This window comes from Megalops cyprinoides, chromosome 23, assembly GCF_013368585.1.
Source record: "Megalops cyprinoides isolate fMegCyp1 chromosome 23, fMegCyp1.pri, whole genome shotgun sequence".
NCBI classification, from domain to species: domain Eukaryota; kingdom Metazoa; phylum Chordata; class Actinopteri; order Elopiformes; family Megalopidae; genus Megalops; species Megalops cyprinoides.
In genome coordinates, this window is record NC_050605.1 from 21378450 (window position 1) to 21394346 (window position 15897).

The following is a 15897-nucleotide window of genomic DNA, read 5'->3' on the forward strand; positions in this document are numbered from 1 at the left end:
AAGGGGCGCCGAGCGCAGCCAAGCCTCCTGGTGAGGTGGATGTGAAGAGGGGGGGTTGGGGGGGGTGAGGTGGATGTGAAGAGGGGGGGGTTGGGGGGGGTGAGGTGGATGTGAAGAGGGGGGGTTGGGGGGGGTGAGGTGGATGTGAAGAGGGGGGGTTGGGTGGGAGGGGGGAGGAGAGAAGAAAGGGAGATGCCACTATGTGCAGAGGTCTACGGTGGAGAGAACATGTGGAGTGAGGACTGGGTGTGTCAGAGAGGGCAGCAGTGTAGCATACTGGTAAGGAGCAGGGCTCATAACCAAAAGGTCGCTGGCTCAATTCCCTACTGGGACACTGCTGCTGTACCCTTGGGAAAGAAACATAACTCAGAATTACCTCTAAATGTAAAAATAGTAACCTATGTAAGTCGCTCTGGATAAGAGCTTCTGCTAAATGACAATAATGTAATGTAATGTAATGAGGGAGCCACTGCTGTCGAAAAGATGGTCATGTGACTCAGCACAGACGGGCCAATACTGGACTTGTGATAAAAAAAAATGCAAGTAATTTTTTTCACAAGGTGACTTATGCGGAGAGCTTAATCCATATTTTCCTTCATCTTTTATTCCGCTAGAATTCCATGACACTTCATCCATTATGATCTGTTTTGTACACAGTGTGGATGTAATTTCAGACGAAGAAAGCCAGACTCATCACTTTTCACAGAGTTTGACAGGAAATGAGGCGCAGGTCAGGACAAGACTGCAGAAAGCGTGCGAGAGGAACCAGGAATGCTGGGTAATCACCCTCCTTTGAAAACCATGTAAAAGACGAGGCTGAAGAGCCCTAGACAGAAACCCAAATTAGAGCATAAACAGCAATTATCTCAGACACCCAGAGCCAAATTCACTTTGCAATTTCCACATTTTTCAAAGTTCAAACGTCTTTAATGACATGTTTGTGCTCTGCGGCAACGTGGATGGCACAGGAATCCAGACACTAAAAAACACTGGTAAGCCAAAAAAAAAAAACACCTGGTACACAGAAAGCAGGCAAACCATGACCTCCGATAATTTCTAAAATATCTCTGCAACGATCCTCACCGGCTACATGAAAATCTATTAACATCCACATGCATTTCAACGAACCAGCATGTGCACGCAGAAAGCACACACATAGATCAGGTTTCCTCTGCGGCATCCCGTCTCCACAGCTCACTGCTGCGCTGCCCCTGACCACAGACCCGCCCCAAACACCAGAGACAGTTTCATCTTCCCCCGTCAGAGGAAGACCGTGAAGGGAAGTCCCAGTCCTGCTTGTTCCTTCCTGCAGATCGGGTGCCAGAGGATTGGCATGCCTTGGGAGGGAAGCTGCACAGCCACATGCCAGTGCTCTTAACCAAGACAGCATGTCCAGTATCTCCGGCTAAACCAGGAAACTAAACCACTGCCTGCACGTGCATAATCGGCTAACTCCTTTAGCAGCCCCCACTTCCATCACCCCCACACCTGAAGAAGGGTCTCATGCTCAGGGCCCAGGCCATGGCAGCAGTGTGGCATAGTCATAAGCAGCAGGGCTCATAACCGAGAGGTTGCAAGTTTGATTCCACGCTGGTACCCCGCTGTTGTACCTTCGGGCAAGGTACCTAAATCTAAAACTGCCTCAGGAAATATCCAGCTGTATCAATAAATAAAATTGTAACCTACATATGCTGCTCTGGAGTGTCTGCTAAGTGACAACGATGTAATGTAAAAAGCTACTGGTCTGTAGCCCTGGTAAGCATCCCCCCATCTTATCACATTATAACTTCACTGTCTTAGCAGATGCTCTTATCCACAGTGACTTGCACAGCAATAGCAACAGCATGATCCAATTTACACAGCTGAGTAGTTACTGGAGCAATGTAGGTGAGGCGCCCCACCAGGGAATGGAACCAGCAACCTTCAGGTTTCAAGCCCTGCTCCTTACCCAGGACGCTCCGTTGCTTCCTGTCACCTGCACACCTGGTGGGAGGGCGCGTGCTAACAGCCTGTAGCCCTGTCCCAGGTAGCGACCTGCAGCCCTCAGCCCTCCATATGGCGCACTGCGGGGCGCCAGCTGTCACTCCAGCACGCCGACCCGAACAGCGGAAGAGAGCGCTCCCGGCTAAAAGCTGTTAAAACATCATCCATTATTGAGGGAACGACTAATTACCAGTGTTGACTGCGAGATTACATTAAAAGTTGGGCCTTCGGAGGCTTGTGATGTTGTATGCGCCTGGAGGCACTGTCTTCATGCAACCACACGTGCTGGACACGCCTTGTTTCGGGTTGGATCTCTGCAAATGCAACATGGCAGCTGTCTGTGCACAGCAGCTTACGTCCGGGCACTTAAGGGTTAACATCACAAGCCATTATTCAGGGTATGCAGCAGCCGGGGAAAGTTACAGAACTGCTCTACTTTGATGTGCATCCTTGATGCTCAGGCAGGAAAAAAAAAAATCGTTCCCATCAACAATGGAGCACGTATTGAACTGTCGGGTCTGTGTGAAATGCAGAGGATTACCTTGGAGAATATCCGCAAAGCTTAGCCCTGTGTCTGCAAAGTGCAAAGACGCGCTGGATGCATGAATAACATCATGTCTCCATCTCCGTGGCTGAATGCATCAAAACGATGCATTCTGCTTAAAAAAAAAACCGACAGAGGAAGTGCACATCAACTGGTACCTTTCAAGGAAGTTGGGCGGCAGCTAAATATGTCCCACGATTCCTGCTCCAGGAGGTACAAGCACCGATGCCAATTTGGAACGTCCCACAGAGACAGGGATAGGGTGGCTTCCGCTGAAGCTAATAAAGTATTCATCGGCGTTCCTCTGCAGTTCACCATGTGAAGGATGCAGGAAACAGCTGCACTTTCATTCATATCAAAAAAAAAAAAAAAAAAAAGACTCCAGCTCTCCGTGCCCTCTCATGGTTTATAACACAGAGTGGGCTCCTGAAATGCAAGGCTCGGAACAGGGGGAGGTGGGGGAGGCGGGGCGGGGCGAAACCCAGTGTACTCCGGAAAATAAAGAATCTGCTGAAACTGCAAAGACCGGACCAAACATCCTGACCAATGAGAACGTCCGGTTCTCAAGGGCACATTCCAATATATTGGGCAATGAGCATCAATAGAGACTGATTAGATAACGCAGTGCAACAGGGGTACGCTAATGCAATCACCATTCTGCTGCTCCGCAAATTATACAGGAGAAAACAACCCAACACACACACACACAGCCACCGTCTCTCTCCATGGACACAGCACTGGAGACAGAACACAGGCAGCTCAAAAGATACCGAACCTCACAGGCATGCGTCGGAATTATCTCTCAAGTACACAGATGGGGTTCCCTCACTCACAGCCTGAATCTATACCCAGGGGCAACTGCCTGCTCAACAGCAGCAACAGGCCAGTGTACAGAAAGTATCTTGGTTTGCCTTTGTGTGGGCTGCACATCGAATGCAGGGAAGAAGGTCAGAAGAAGGTGGGCTGCAGGATTCTGGGAGTACAGTCAGGATGATGGCCATGATTCTGGCATTTTTCGGCAAAGCTGGAGCAGGCCCAGCCGTTTTCCTCCCCACCTCCCCGTCTCTCTCTTTTCTGGCCAGGCATCCTGGCGTGCTGGCTGAAGCCAGATTAAAATGTAGCAGTTGGGGATGAGCCTCAAGATGACAAGGAGAAAATCCGAGAAGCTGCAGAAAAATTCCCAGGACCGCAGTGTGTTTACGAGGGAAACGGCAGCTCTAGCTGGAATGAATTCTCACCACTCTCATTTCCAAGGGAGAAAGCAAAGACTACCAACAACACTTCACTTAAAGAGGATGAGCTAAGGGTTAAGCACTTCTCCAATTACCACTCTCTGACTGTCTCTTGCAAATGTATTTACCGACACAAATACAAACACCAGTACAAATATAGCTAATAAATTTACTAACACAAAAAAGATGGTGGCGTGGCCGAGCGGTCTAAGGCACTGTATTAAGGCTTCAGACTCTTTGGAGATCATGGTTCGAATCCTCCCACTGCCAGTTTTGGGGCAGCAGTCTAGCACAGTGGTAAGGAGCAGAGCTTGTCACTCAAAGATTGCTGGTTTGATTCCCTGCTGGGGCACTGCTACTGTACCCTTGGGCGAGATACTTAAAACAGAATTGCCTCAGCAAATATCCAGCTGTATAAATGGATGACATGTAAAATTGTAAGTCGCTCTGTATAAGAGCGTCTGCTTGATGACAACAATGTAATGTAATGCTATTACACCCTGACCTGTAAATGACACCGATAGCTATGCAGGTCTAAGACAGGATACATGCTCTGGCTAATGTTCTGCTTCATCTACCTGTAATGGGCCGCACTGACAGTTACTGTGAGCATGTGGGGCAATGCCATGGTACCCAGGAGTGCTTTATCCCTGGGGCTGCCCACACAGTCACGGCACCCCATGGGGGAGTGAGGCGGTTTGGAACAGCATGGATTCCAGCTCATTAAACGTGCTCATGTGAACAGCGATGGAGCCTCTGTCTCAATAATCACTCCACGGAGCTCCGGCGTATGGCGCTAATCGGAGACGCCCGCAGGCAGGCGTAATTAAACTTACCTTCAGATCAGACACAGAGTGGATCGGCTGTACTGCAACCCTCCTTTGTTTTGTTATCGGTATCTGGCACACGCTCTGGTAAAAGCCACTGAATCTAGGAGGGAATACTCCCTTGTTCTGATGCATGCAGAACAGTCACTCAGTTATTCATTTTGATTTTTAATTTTACTGAGATTTTGGGTTTTGGTCTGTCAGGATCTTCGTCAGGGTGTTAGCCATGTTGTGAGTGAATGATTCCTTTTGAAGACAATGCTCCAACCATCAACTCCTTAAATAAACTCTTACAAGTCACTGTATCCCCAGCTGAGAGAGAGCAGTGGCTCTATAATGGAGCATAATAGTATATATGTATAAAATGGAGCGGCAGTGAAATACAGGGCTGGTCAGTTCCCTGTGGGGGGGCAGTGGGGGGGTTTGGCTCACCTCCTCGTTCTCGATCTTCAGGGTGGCGAGGCGGGACTGCAGCTGCTGGAAACGTAGCATGAGCTCGGCCTGCACGGGGGGCTGCGCGGTGATCTGACACACCTGGCAGGGAGGACAACACGTCACCTGACCGGAATTCAACGCAAACCATCGCCCCTCACACAGGGTAACTCATTACGATTACAGTTAACGTGGAGAAATCAGGTCTGAAATCTGGGTCTGAACCTAGAGGTCTGAGAAAACGGCTGGTGGAAAATTCAGACATCATACCATTGACGAAAGCACCGAGCTTGGAACAAAACTCAATAAATCTGTGAAAGATGGCTTCTAGGTAAATGAGATCGTGTTGGCTGGCTAAGCTGGCTCTGTACTCCCTCTTAATGAAGTCAGCCAGATCATATCATTTACCTCAGATGCTCTCATTAAGACTTCATGGGACTGGACATATAGCTTAACAAAATTTAGGCGTCCCACACGAATAAGCTGGAACGTTGTGTTAGTTCACTAATCTTATTTGGGGGGGTGTAAGCTAACCCCTCTCACTGGACCGACCTCATCGCCCATGTGGGGCTGGAACTCGAATTTGGCGGGAGGGCAGAAGGCGGTGGGGTACATCTCCATGAAGCGCTGGCGGTCGCTGCGGGGGTCCAGGCTGTCCACGGCGTTCTCCATGATGTCCAGCCCCTCGTGCCGCGACGTCTCCAGGTTGTACTCGGCCGAGAGGTAGGTGCGCAGCGCCCGGTTCAGGCTGGCGTGGTACCCGAGATCGCAGCACTGCCCCCACAGAACGGCAAACGAGAGAACGCTAACGCGTCAGGAGAAAGCCATCACATTATATCAGCTTGTTTATATCAGCATCTGATATATTATATCAGGTGTTTATGGTCAGGAAACCTGAGCCCCGATCAATCACTGTGCCCAACAAATCAAGACTGGAGACGCACAAAATATTTTTCACTGTAGTTTCACAGGAAGAACAACTACAATAGGAGTCTTTGCACCTCTGGCCTGCAGCAGAGAAATCCGCACAGTGCCTGTAACCACCAGCTACTTCTAAAGTCTGGACTGGCCTAGACCTATGCTGGAATGGGAGTCTTCATCCTGTCCCTGACATTGAATGCCAGGCTGCTGTGATGGCTGATCTCTCAGGATCAAATTCATCAACAGACTACAGTCACCTCCAAAGAGGAGCGCTGACAAAATTACAGAGGAAGTAAAGACAGGCACATAAACACTGCCAGAGAGGGGAGGGGAGCCTCTCAGAAGTGAGGCTTGATTTCTAAAGTACTGTCAGAAATGCAAAAGCCTCAAAAAGATCCAAGGTCCCATGCTCCTCTCAGGTTTCCTTGGTAACGGCATGAAACTGCACATTTATTTTTGAGGTGAAAAATAATATTCCAAGCAGGGCACATTTATAAATAAATAATTTCCAGGGCAGGCTCTGGAACAGCCAGCAAAGCATTCTGCAGGGTGTTCAGAGCACAGAAAATCTCCGGCATGGATGACCTACAAGAGACATAGCTAACTTATTCAGAAAATGGGTTTCTGGAGCACATAGCAGCTTTCCGCAGTTAACCCTGAAGTACTAAACAAAAATAATGGCATATTTAAATGTATGGCAAGTAACAAACATGGTAGATTTCTTCCACTGCACTGTTAAACTCTTCTATGCCCTACTACCCAGTGACGTATAATACTGAAATTCCAGAACATTCTGGCTGCCAACTTAATTCTTCTCTTTTGCCACGGACACTGCCACAGTCTCTACCAGCAGGCCGGGGGGACTGTGCCTCTGTGCCCTGTGCCTGTGGTCCTGGGCTCACAGCGAGAGCAAGTCAGATGTTCGGGAGCAATGACTGGCAGGCTGAAGAGACACTCCTCTCTGCCCCGCTGCTCCAGAACTGTGATGCTGCCAGCAGGTGAGCTCACCTGGCTGCCTGGCGCAGGCCGAGCCGTGCCCAGGAGCCGCTGTCCCCACAGGGCCCTGATGCGAGTGTCGCTGCGTTACCACGACAACGCTAGGCAGGTGTCAGATGGCAGCCTTCACATCTCTCCCCAAAGACACAGAAGAGGAGATGCAGAACCGCCTCTGACATACCCCTGCCCACCCCACCGGTGCCCCCTGGCAGAGGCCTGGTACATGCTCTCACAGTCAGCATTCCTCAGTGGGAAAAGGAGCTGCCATTGTAATTCGCCTGGTTTTTTAAGTCAGGGTTATGTACCTGACACATGGTGACTGGAACCCGAGTCCCACACACAGAAACTTTCTCAGAGGACAGTGATCATGAGGCAGTGGTCTGCAGCTCATAGATTGGATGTTGCCAATACCAACTGACCTGATCTTTTAAATAGGCAACATAATTATTTACTGATATGCTCTACTATACTGTAATCTCAGTAGAGTTCGCCTACCAAGAATGTGAAATGGGTGACTGAATGTCAATGCTGTATGTTAGAATATGCAAAATATAATCTACTACAACATGAAAAAAACTCCATAAAATGAAATCGACTACAATCCACAAAAAAAATATAAAAATAGAATGGCTTTAATTAAATTCTGTCCTACGTGGCAGGTCTTTTGAATGTCGACCGCACGACGCAGTGGGTACACTCGCGATCTGAGAGACGACAGAGGAGAGTGCAGTAAAGAATCTTTAACGAGGTATTAATGAGGGAAGCAGAGAAGATTCACGGAAAGAGCTGTCAGTTTTCCTACCCCACAGCAAAACTCAGAAGTCATTTCACAGTAAAATAAACTAACGAGCCTCTCCTTCAGGTTCAGTTAGCATTGGCTATAAATAAAACAGACGTCTCATTTTGCCGGTACTTACATCAATTAAGTCAGACAAGTCATGAACGTAATACTTGAAAACAGAGGAATTTGTTGCTTCCAGTGTCAGGAGGTACTCGTTGCGGGCTTTGATTGACTTCAGCTTGTTCTCCGAGTATTTGGCCTGTCGCTGGATGTGGGAAAGAAATGAGGGTGGGGGGGGAGAGAGAGAGAGAGAGAGAGAGAGAGAGAGAGAGAGAGAGAGAGAGAGGGAGATATTCTGAAATTTAATGAGCAAAAAAAAAATCTATTGACAACTGAGTGTACTTTCATGTCTGTCAAGAAGACACTGAGCCTAATTCGGCTTTTCGGACAGATGACTGGCAAATGGAGGGTTCCAAAAATACCACAGCAGAATCCGAATAAGCCGCTGCATAGTAAAGAAGTAGTAAAAAAACCCAACTCCCACCACATTCTGCTTGTTTTATGATAAAAAAGTCTGACTCCACACATCTTCCAGGATACTCCACAGCCAAACTCCTTCTGCTCACTTCCTCAACACCAGACATGTGCGGGAGTATTAGTCATCTTCCCAGCTTCAGTGGAGAGCGGAGCGACCCCCAGAGAGTGACTCACTCTCGGAATTCCACGTTTCGGTTTTTTACCCTCCGACTACATTCCAGGAAGTGTTTTGCGAAAAACGATGTCGCCGCGGCCGTTAAACTATGCGTCACGGAGGAAACACAAAACAGACCCCGTCCAAAAGGCAGTAGGGCCTGGCAGCTTTTCAGCGAGCAACACAGACTGACAATAATATTTACGGCATGGTTACCAACACAGCCGCCCGCAACCCTGACCTGAATGTGGCGTAACCTGCAGAGCCCTGACCACACTTTGATAAGAAAGGAGGAAACCAAGACCAGTGAGACCGAACTGATGTGAGGTTGTGGTGTCGGTCTATAACATTACATTACTGTCATTTAGGAGAGGCTCTTTTCCAGAGTAACTTACATAGGCTACAATTTTACACATTATCCTCTTATACAGCTGGATATTCACTGAGGCAATTCTGGGTTAAGGAATTTGCCCCAGGGTACAGCAGCAGCAGCGTCCCAGTGGGGAATTGAACCAGCAACCTTTTGGTTACAAGCCCCGTTCCTCACCACTATGCTACACTGCCGCCCAGGCTATGTAAACTCTAACACAATCACATTGAGACAAACTAGGCACTTCTCAGGAATACAGACAGATGAGTAACTGCCCTCTCATGACTCCCAGGTGGCCTCCCCTCCCCCCCGGGTTACCTTCTCCTTCATCTTCTCCATCTTCTTGACGGAGCTGCGACGTTGGTGCTTGTCCTCCATGCGGATATGGAAGACGGGGTCCCCCGCACGCCCCATCTGCTTCTCCTCCTGCTTCTCCGCCTCCTTTAGCTTGCACTCAGCGCTCAGGCTCTCCGTGTGGTACATGTGGTAAGTCTTCATCACCTGCACGTTGGCGGGGGGGGCAAGGGTCAGAAGGTCAAGGATCACTGCACTGTTTCGGTTACTCCAGTTCAACCCCGTGGCTTCTGATGGTACAAAGCTTTCATTTGCCCCCTCGCAGGATAGCAATTACCAGCTGTGCCATGCGGGAATCCATCTCACACCACAGGAACTGAAATCTTTTTTCTTTCCTATTGGAGCTTTAGAACCACAGTGCAATGTCATCAGCCATCTTTAAAGCACACTCAGCAGTTGGTAAGAATTACCATTGTAGAGAAGATGACAATTCAACACCAGCTATGGGGGAAATATGAGCTCTTTAGTGGAGCTGTGAGGGACTTCAGAAACACAAACCACCTTTCTGTCACAAACCGGGCAGCACATTTTGACAGAAAAACAGACAGACAGAACGAACCGCATCTACATCCTGCTCTTCTTCTTCTTTCAAGTCAACAGAAATTAGGGAATAAGATTTATTGGTTTGACGTGTGGTTTCTGAAACCAGGCTCACAAACAGCCAAAAGTCTACAAAGCAGGTCTAATGGCTGTACGGTTTGCGTGTGGGTGTAGCTCTTTCCTGAAAGCCGTGTCAGTCTGTGCTGAGTGAGAAATGAATTACTTCCAGGACCACATGCTGGTAATACCCAGTGCACCTCATCTGAGTCATTGTTATCCCATGGAGCCACATTATTCACTTGCAAATGACTTCAACATGCATTAGGAAATGACTAAGATCATGCATAGCAGGTGAAAAAAGTTAAGTATGATTTTTCTCGCTCAGACTGCGCTCAGAGATGATTGAACGGCGTTTTTAACAATGGCCGAGCAGAAGGCACAATGCGGGACGGCAGCCTGGAAAAACTGTGGCCTGTTTAACACTGCAATGCCGTTCTTCCTCCACCATACAACACCTGACTCACAGAACACAATCACACAGTAAGGCCAAGAAACTCGCATTCCCCCTCTCTCTCTCTCCCTCTCTCTCCCTCTCCCTCTCTCTCTCTCTCCCTCTCTCCCTCTCTCCCTCTCTCCCGGACTGCCAGCTCACTCAGCGGACCGGGGGAAATGTTTTCTCAACTTCACACACGAGCGTTTTTCTACCCTCGCATTTTCTGGCGCTGGTAAGGGCTGCCAGAGGTCGCAAACCATATGACAGCGCGGAGGAGCGGAGGACGCCAGGAGGCTACAGAGGAAGCTGTCTTACGCGCCCTGTCATTTAGCTCCGGCAGTCAGCGGCTACCGCCACCGGCCTGTCTGTCCCAGTCCAGGAAGTCCCGCGACTGCTGCCGTTGGACACCACTGCCCCCAATGCACAGCTCAGAAGTTTTTTCTTTAAAACAAAAAAAAAAAAAATCACAATGACGTTTCTCCCTGCGCTTTCAGCTTCGGCTGCTGTTTTATCGAGAAAGCTGCAAGCTTTGCCTAGGGGCTGCGCATGAAAGAATAATGAAATTTCCCCCGTTCGAGTCAGAATACAGCGCGCCCGTAAAGCCGAGGAACTTTCCAAAACAAACAAGGATCACATGAGTGTAGTGGGAGGCCGCATTTCATTCGGTCTGACCACAACCACATGGAGACATGGCTCAGCAGTGTGACCAAACTTTGGTCATACTTTAGATTTGTGGGTCTGGAACTGGACAACAGCGGAGTCTGGTCTCTTTTTTTCAGACAGACAAAATTAGCGAAGGACCAGAGCTGTTATTTCGCTATAGGGAGCCGTGGAGAACCGGTGTCTTTCTGATGCAACAGCTGTCGGAGTTTGTCTGGAACAGAGTAATCCAAGACAAGAGACCGCTGGAGAGCAGACACTGTATAAACAGCTGATTAAAACCGGTCTCTAACGATGCCCATCACATGTGATCTGATAACCAACACCGACTCCAACCCGCAAGACGTATTAAGAGAATATGGACTGTCGAGGGAGTGGAGCTGTTTGCTTATTCATGTTACCCAACGCTCATTATTATCAGCATTAAGGTATATAACTATGGCCAAATAATACACAAAGATATTTCTGTGGTTGAACTGAATGCCATTTTTATGAGAGGGATTTTGCAACTTATCATTAGTAATTTCAAGTTACATTCAAAAGTGAGTTGTGTAAATTTAAGCATTGATTAATGCAGTAAAGAGAAAGTAAGTGCAGTGGAGATATGGAGGCAGGGTCAGCTTTAGCTGCAGCATCAAACACGATGTTTTCAGCACAGGTGCAGCACCTCAGGTAATAGGAGCAGGTCTACAAGGTGAGCTCAGAATGACATGTATACTGACCCTCATGCACACACTCCAGGCCATGTGAAAGACTTACCACATTCCTTCTCCACTAACTTCTGCCATTTGCTTTTAGGAACCGAAAAGGTTCCTGCCAAGATCTAAAGTTTTGTTACATAAGTATGCCCTCCCTCTCCACAGCGATGCTGTAGAGATGTCACAGAGAGACTATGGAGAGAGCCCTGATACATCGCCTGGCTTCTGAGGAAGGAGAACTGATGAATGGTTCTCTTATCAAACTTTTAATGTATTTGGCATAAGAAGCGAACCCGCAGTCTGAGTCGCTGAATCGCCGTCCTTACTGTAAAATCGGTTTCAAAAGGTAGCTGTCTGGCTGCCTCAGCCGGTGAGAGGCCAGAGAGATTTATGGAAGCGTTGCATAAATTATGGCGCATAAATCAGGGGTTTATGCGAGTGGAAGACATGGTTCTTAAGGCTCTCTGAGCATAAAATCTCTAATACCTGGGCGCACATTTGCATGTGATTAGGGCCGCCTGGGAAACGTGCAGAAAGCGTGAATCTTCACCAGGCCTGACAGCACTAAACACGGCCCGGGAAATTAACTATTGATTGGTTGTTTAGGCTCCGGGCTCCACCAAGGTCGTAGATCTGTGAAGGCGTCCACGGAGAGGGGTGAGATTTACAGAGCTCCACCGGGTACTGTCGGCCTACTTTCAGGTGTGACCCTGCACCTCATTACTGATACGCCCCTTGCACACCTCTGGGGGTCCTGGTGGACCCCTCTGGCTGTGTTACATGGCCATGCATTCTCAAGACTTAATAGCTTTTTATTTATTCACAAGCTGGAGGCTTTTAAGTCCGGGGTTTCCGACAGCCACATATCAACTGAGGTCAACATTTCGGGGTTTTTTTCACCTTAAAGGTTGTTCTGATTCAGCGACTCCACTTCCTGCACACTCTGGAACTGTGACTGCCAAAACTCAGTCAATAGCTATTGTCAGCAGCTTTTGATTTAAGCAACCCACCTAAGCAAACAGGCCAAAAAACTGGTTTTTCCACATTGTTTTCAGCGGTACTGTGTGAGGAAAGGAAGGTCATTCACTGCAGTACACTGAATAGGAAATCAGCACTCACCGTGTAGAGCTCATTGAGAATCTTCATCAAGTCCTCCTGCAGCTGAAAGGTTATCTCTTTGCTCTGAGAAGAGAAAAAGAGAGTTACATTAACAGGAGGACAAGAAGGAGCCCGTCCTGTCATGGTGACAGTTGCCTGGACACAGTGCGTTGGCGTCCAATTTGTCCAACTGTAGCGACTCTCAGAACACACAGCCTAAAAGGGTGACAAAACCACTACAACAAAAACATACAGGACTGTCTTTAAACAACAGCTCCACCTGAAAGTGATAAATGTCCAGGCGGAGACACTCAGGGGGTAAGAGCTGATTGTGTTGTTCTCATGTCATAAGCCTACACAACACACTACTGCCCTGTAACAGCTGCACAGGATCACCTCAACGTACAGTGGTGTAATCAGGCCTGACCAGACCTGCTGGATTCAGTTGTGCAAAGAAGACGATGCAAACTGATACATGATTATGTTTGCTGTAGACCGTCAAATCATTAGCAGGCATGCTAGCTCTGTGTTACAACGTAGGTCTGCCTGTACACACACACACAGCCAGGACAGGCACGTGTCGGGGTGGGGGGTGTGGTTCTACAGCTGACTGCAGATAAAGGTGTGTGTTCCAGCCCACCCTGATTACCCTGGATTACCTGCATGGGGGGGTCAGTCTTACCCCGACCTCTGAATTTCCCACTAACCCAATTATTTACATTTACATTTACATTTATTTATTCAGCAGACGCTTTTATCCAAAGTGACTTACAAAAGTGCATACAGTAAGTATAGCGACAGTACGGGGACAGGATGTGTACAGTTCCACGATGACAGTTCTCAGCTGAGAACAAGGTCTAGAGCATTTTAAGCTCTAATTTCATTCTGGAGGCATTTCCCCGCACTGTCCAGTTAGAGCAATCAATGCTAACCTCTCATCTGGGCTGAGGACAAAGAAGGAACTCCTGTGTGATCCTATTCTCACATAAGGATAATAAAACACTGAATATATGAATGGGTTGCCAGTCTTTACAGTACTTTGGTACTGGGAAAACTACAGTATATCTCTATGTATACCAACAGAACCTCTCAAAAAAGCCATTATGGTTCATTATTGTAATGAGCAAACAATATTAACACTAATAATTACCACATGCCAACAGGTTGTCCCAGTATGGGCACTTGACCCTTTGTGACATCACTGAATCTCCTGAGAGCACAATTGCATACAGAACCAAGTGAACTAAGCTGGGGGGAGACGTCAGGTATATGAGATGAGGACTGTACCATGTCCTTTGAGGGAGAGGGGGAATTTGGGATTTCTCAACAGGGGTGACATTACATTATTACAATACATGCATTTAACAGATGTTCCTATCCAGAGTGACTTCCAGCACAAGAGAACATAAGTGCATCCATTCAAGTTCAATGAGCAACAGTGTCAGACCAGGCTAACAACTCTCACAGACCAGTGAGTGTGAGCATAACACTATTCAAGCCCCACCACAAGTTAACAAGTTGTGCATTCTGACTAGGCAATGGAAGCCAAATACACTACGATAAATCAGTCACAGAATCCAAAATACATCACAACAGTACAAGTAAAATAAACATCAAATACTAGAGGTAGCAGGTGATGCCCAGAAACTCTTCCTGACGAGGCCGTGTCTCCCCTTCCCTTCCCTATTTAGGGTAAATTGACAAATGATCTTACCCTGTATAAATAGAGACGGGTCAGCTAAGCCAATCTAGGCTGCACATGCATGGGTGGAGGGGAGAGATGTAGAGGGTGGGAGCAGGACTGGCCGGGGCTTCATGTGAGGGACTCGTGGAGGCCTGGTTCTGCCAGCTCGATATTAATGCGATTCCTGCCCCTCTCCCTCTCACTGCTCCCCGTTGAGCCCCATTCCCAGACCCCCGTCACTCTGCTGCGCAGACCAGGTGTTCACAGGGTGTCCTACTTTCCTTTAAGCACAGTCTCTCTCTCTCTCCGCCGGTCCTCACTGCGGGGATCCGCCAGGACAGAACATCACACCGGGAGCCCGGAGAGACGCCGCTTCCCGCTGTCGTTCGATCTGGGACAGTGACGGGGACGGCCGAATCCCACGAAAGCACGCCGCTCTCATTTCTAAGCACACAGATGCACAGCGGAGGCGCGTGGCTAATGCCTCAAAGTAAAGCTAATCTCCTGTTATTGGGAATCTCACTGGTGATGAGCTGGTGTTAATGCTGCTGGCTGCTGGCTGAGAGCTGCGCTCTCCACAAAAGATCCGGCTTTGCTGCAAACTTGCGAGAGAGGATCATCTGCACGCCCACAATCAAAAGTCCCAAAAACACCAGAATAAACTCCTGATGAATAAATGAACCATCAGCCACTTATTCAGTGCTCGGAACTCTATGGGTATGTGATAATGGTGTAGATATACTGATCACTGGCACGTTACTTTCAGGTGCAGTGAAGCTCAGAAATAACCTAATGATCCCGGTTGTCCTCTTAGTGGCTGCTTCATGACTGTGACACATCTTATTAGTTCCATTTATCTGGTGAAAAAATGACTGCAATATCCGCAAAGAATACCACCGTGCCACTTCAATATCCACCTGGAGTACCGCAGAATACCGGTTGTCAAATACCACTTGATGCTGTGTGTAGAAAAAAAGTGTGCAAAACAGCATGCAAATCCAGTGTCTTAATACCTTTGTAACTTGCACTTATCCCCCACAATGTTATTCTAACAGGTACCACAACCGGATTAGAACATTGCCAGACAACAGTCGCTTTCTTGGTCTTTCAAAGCACCTATTAAAATTTCTCTCAAGGCGCTCTTTTGAAACGCATTCATAACCCTGCGTACAGGGGGGATAATCCATTTCCCTTTCTACGGGCTTACAGCAGACAGAGCAGAGCTGGAACAGCTCTTCTGTTGAGAATAAATGTTGGTTTTTACACGCTTCAGAGGACGGCGTTGCTGTCGTTTGGCAGTTGCAGCTGCTGGAAGCGGTTTTCATTGGGCAGGCTGGGAAGCCTTCCAGGGCTCACTTAAAAACCCTCCTCGGCACCCTCCAGGTACAGTACAGCTGGTCTGCTCAGGGGTCATTTTTATTTCCACCTAAGATGCGGACAAGTGACAAGCAGGCACAATCATGGAAGCCGTTCCGGGCCCCATGAAGGACAAACATTTTCACAAACCGGAAAGCCGAAAACCACAAACCACAAGCCAAGCTCCTCCTGGAAACTCACTCACACCAGGCAAAAAACCACAGGCGTCAATACTGC

The 15897-nt window shown here is 48.2% G+C and overlaps 1 protein-coding gene across 4 annotated transcripts in view; it reads right to left on the minus strand.

Moving 5' to 3' along the window:
• The window catches only part of srgap1a (SLIT-ROBO Rho GTPase activating protein 1a), a 93263-nt gene that overhangs the window by 30072 nt on the left and 47294 nt on the right, over window positions 1-15897 (minus strand). For all 4 annotated transcript variants that reach the window (XM_036518360.1, XM_036518359.1, XM_036518361.1 and 1 more), the window contains exons 4-8: window positions 12642-12704; window positions 9096-9278; window positions 7853-7981; window positions 5571-5792; window positions 5019-5120 (exon numbers count right to left, since the gene is read on the minus strand). In XM_036518360.1, coding sequence (XP_036374253.1) covers window positions 5019-5120; window positions 5571-5792; window positions 7853-7981; window positions 9096-9278; window positions 12642-12704 — 699 coding nt within the window. The remainder of the gene's footprint in view (window positions 1-5018; window positions 5121-5570; window positions 5793-7852; window positions 7982-9095; window positions 9279-12641; window positions 12705-15897) is intronic.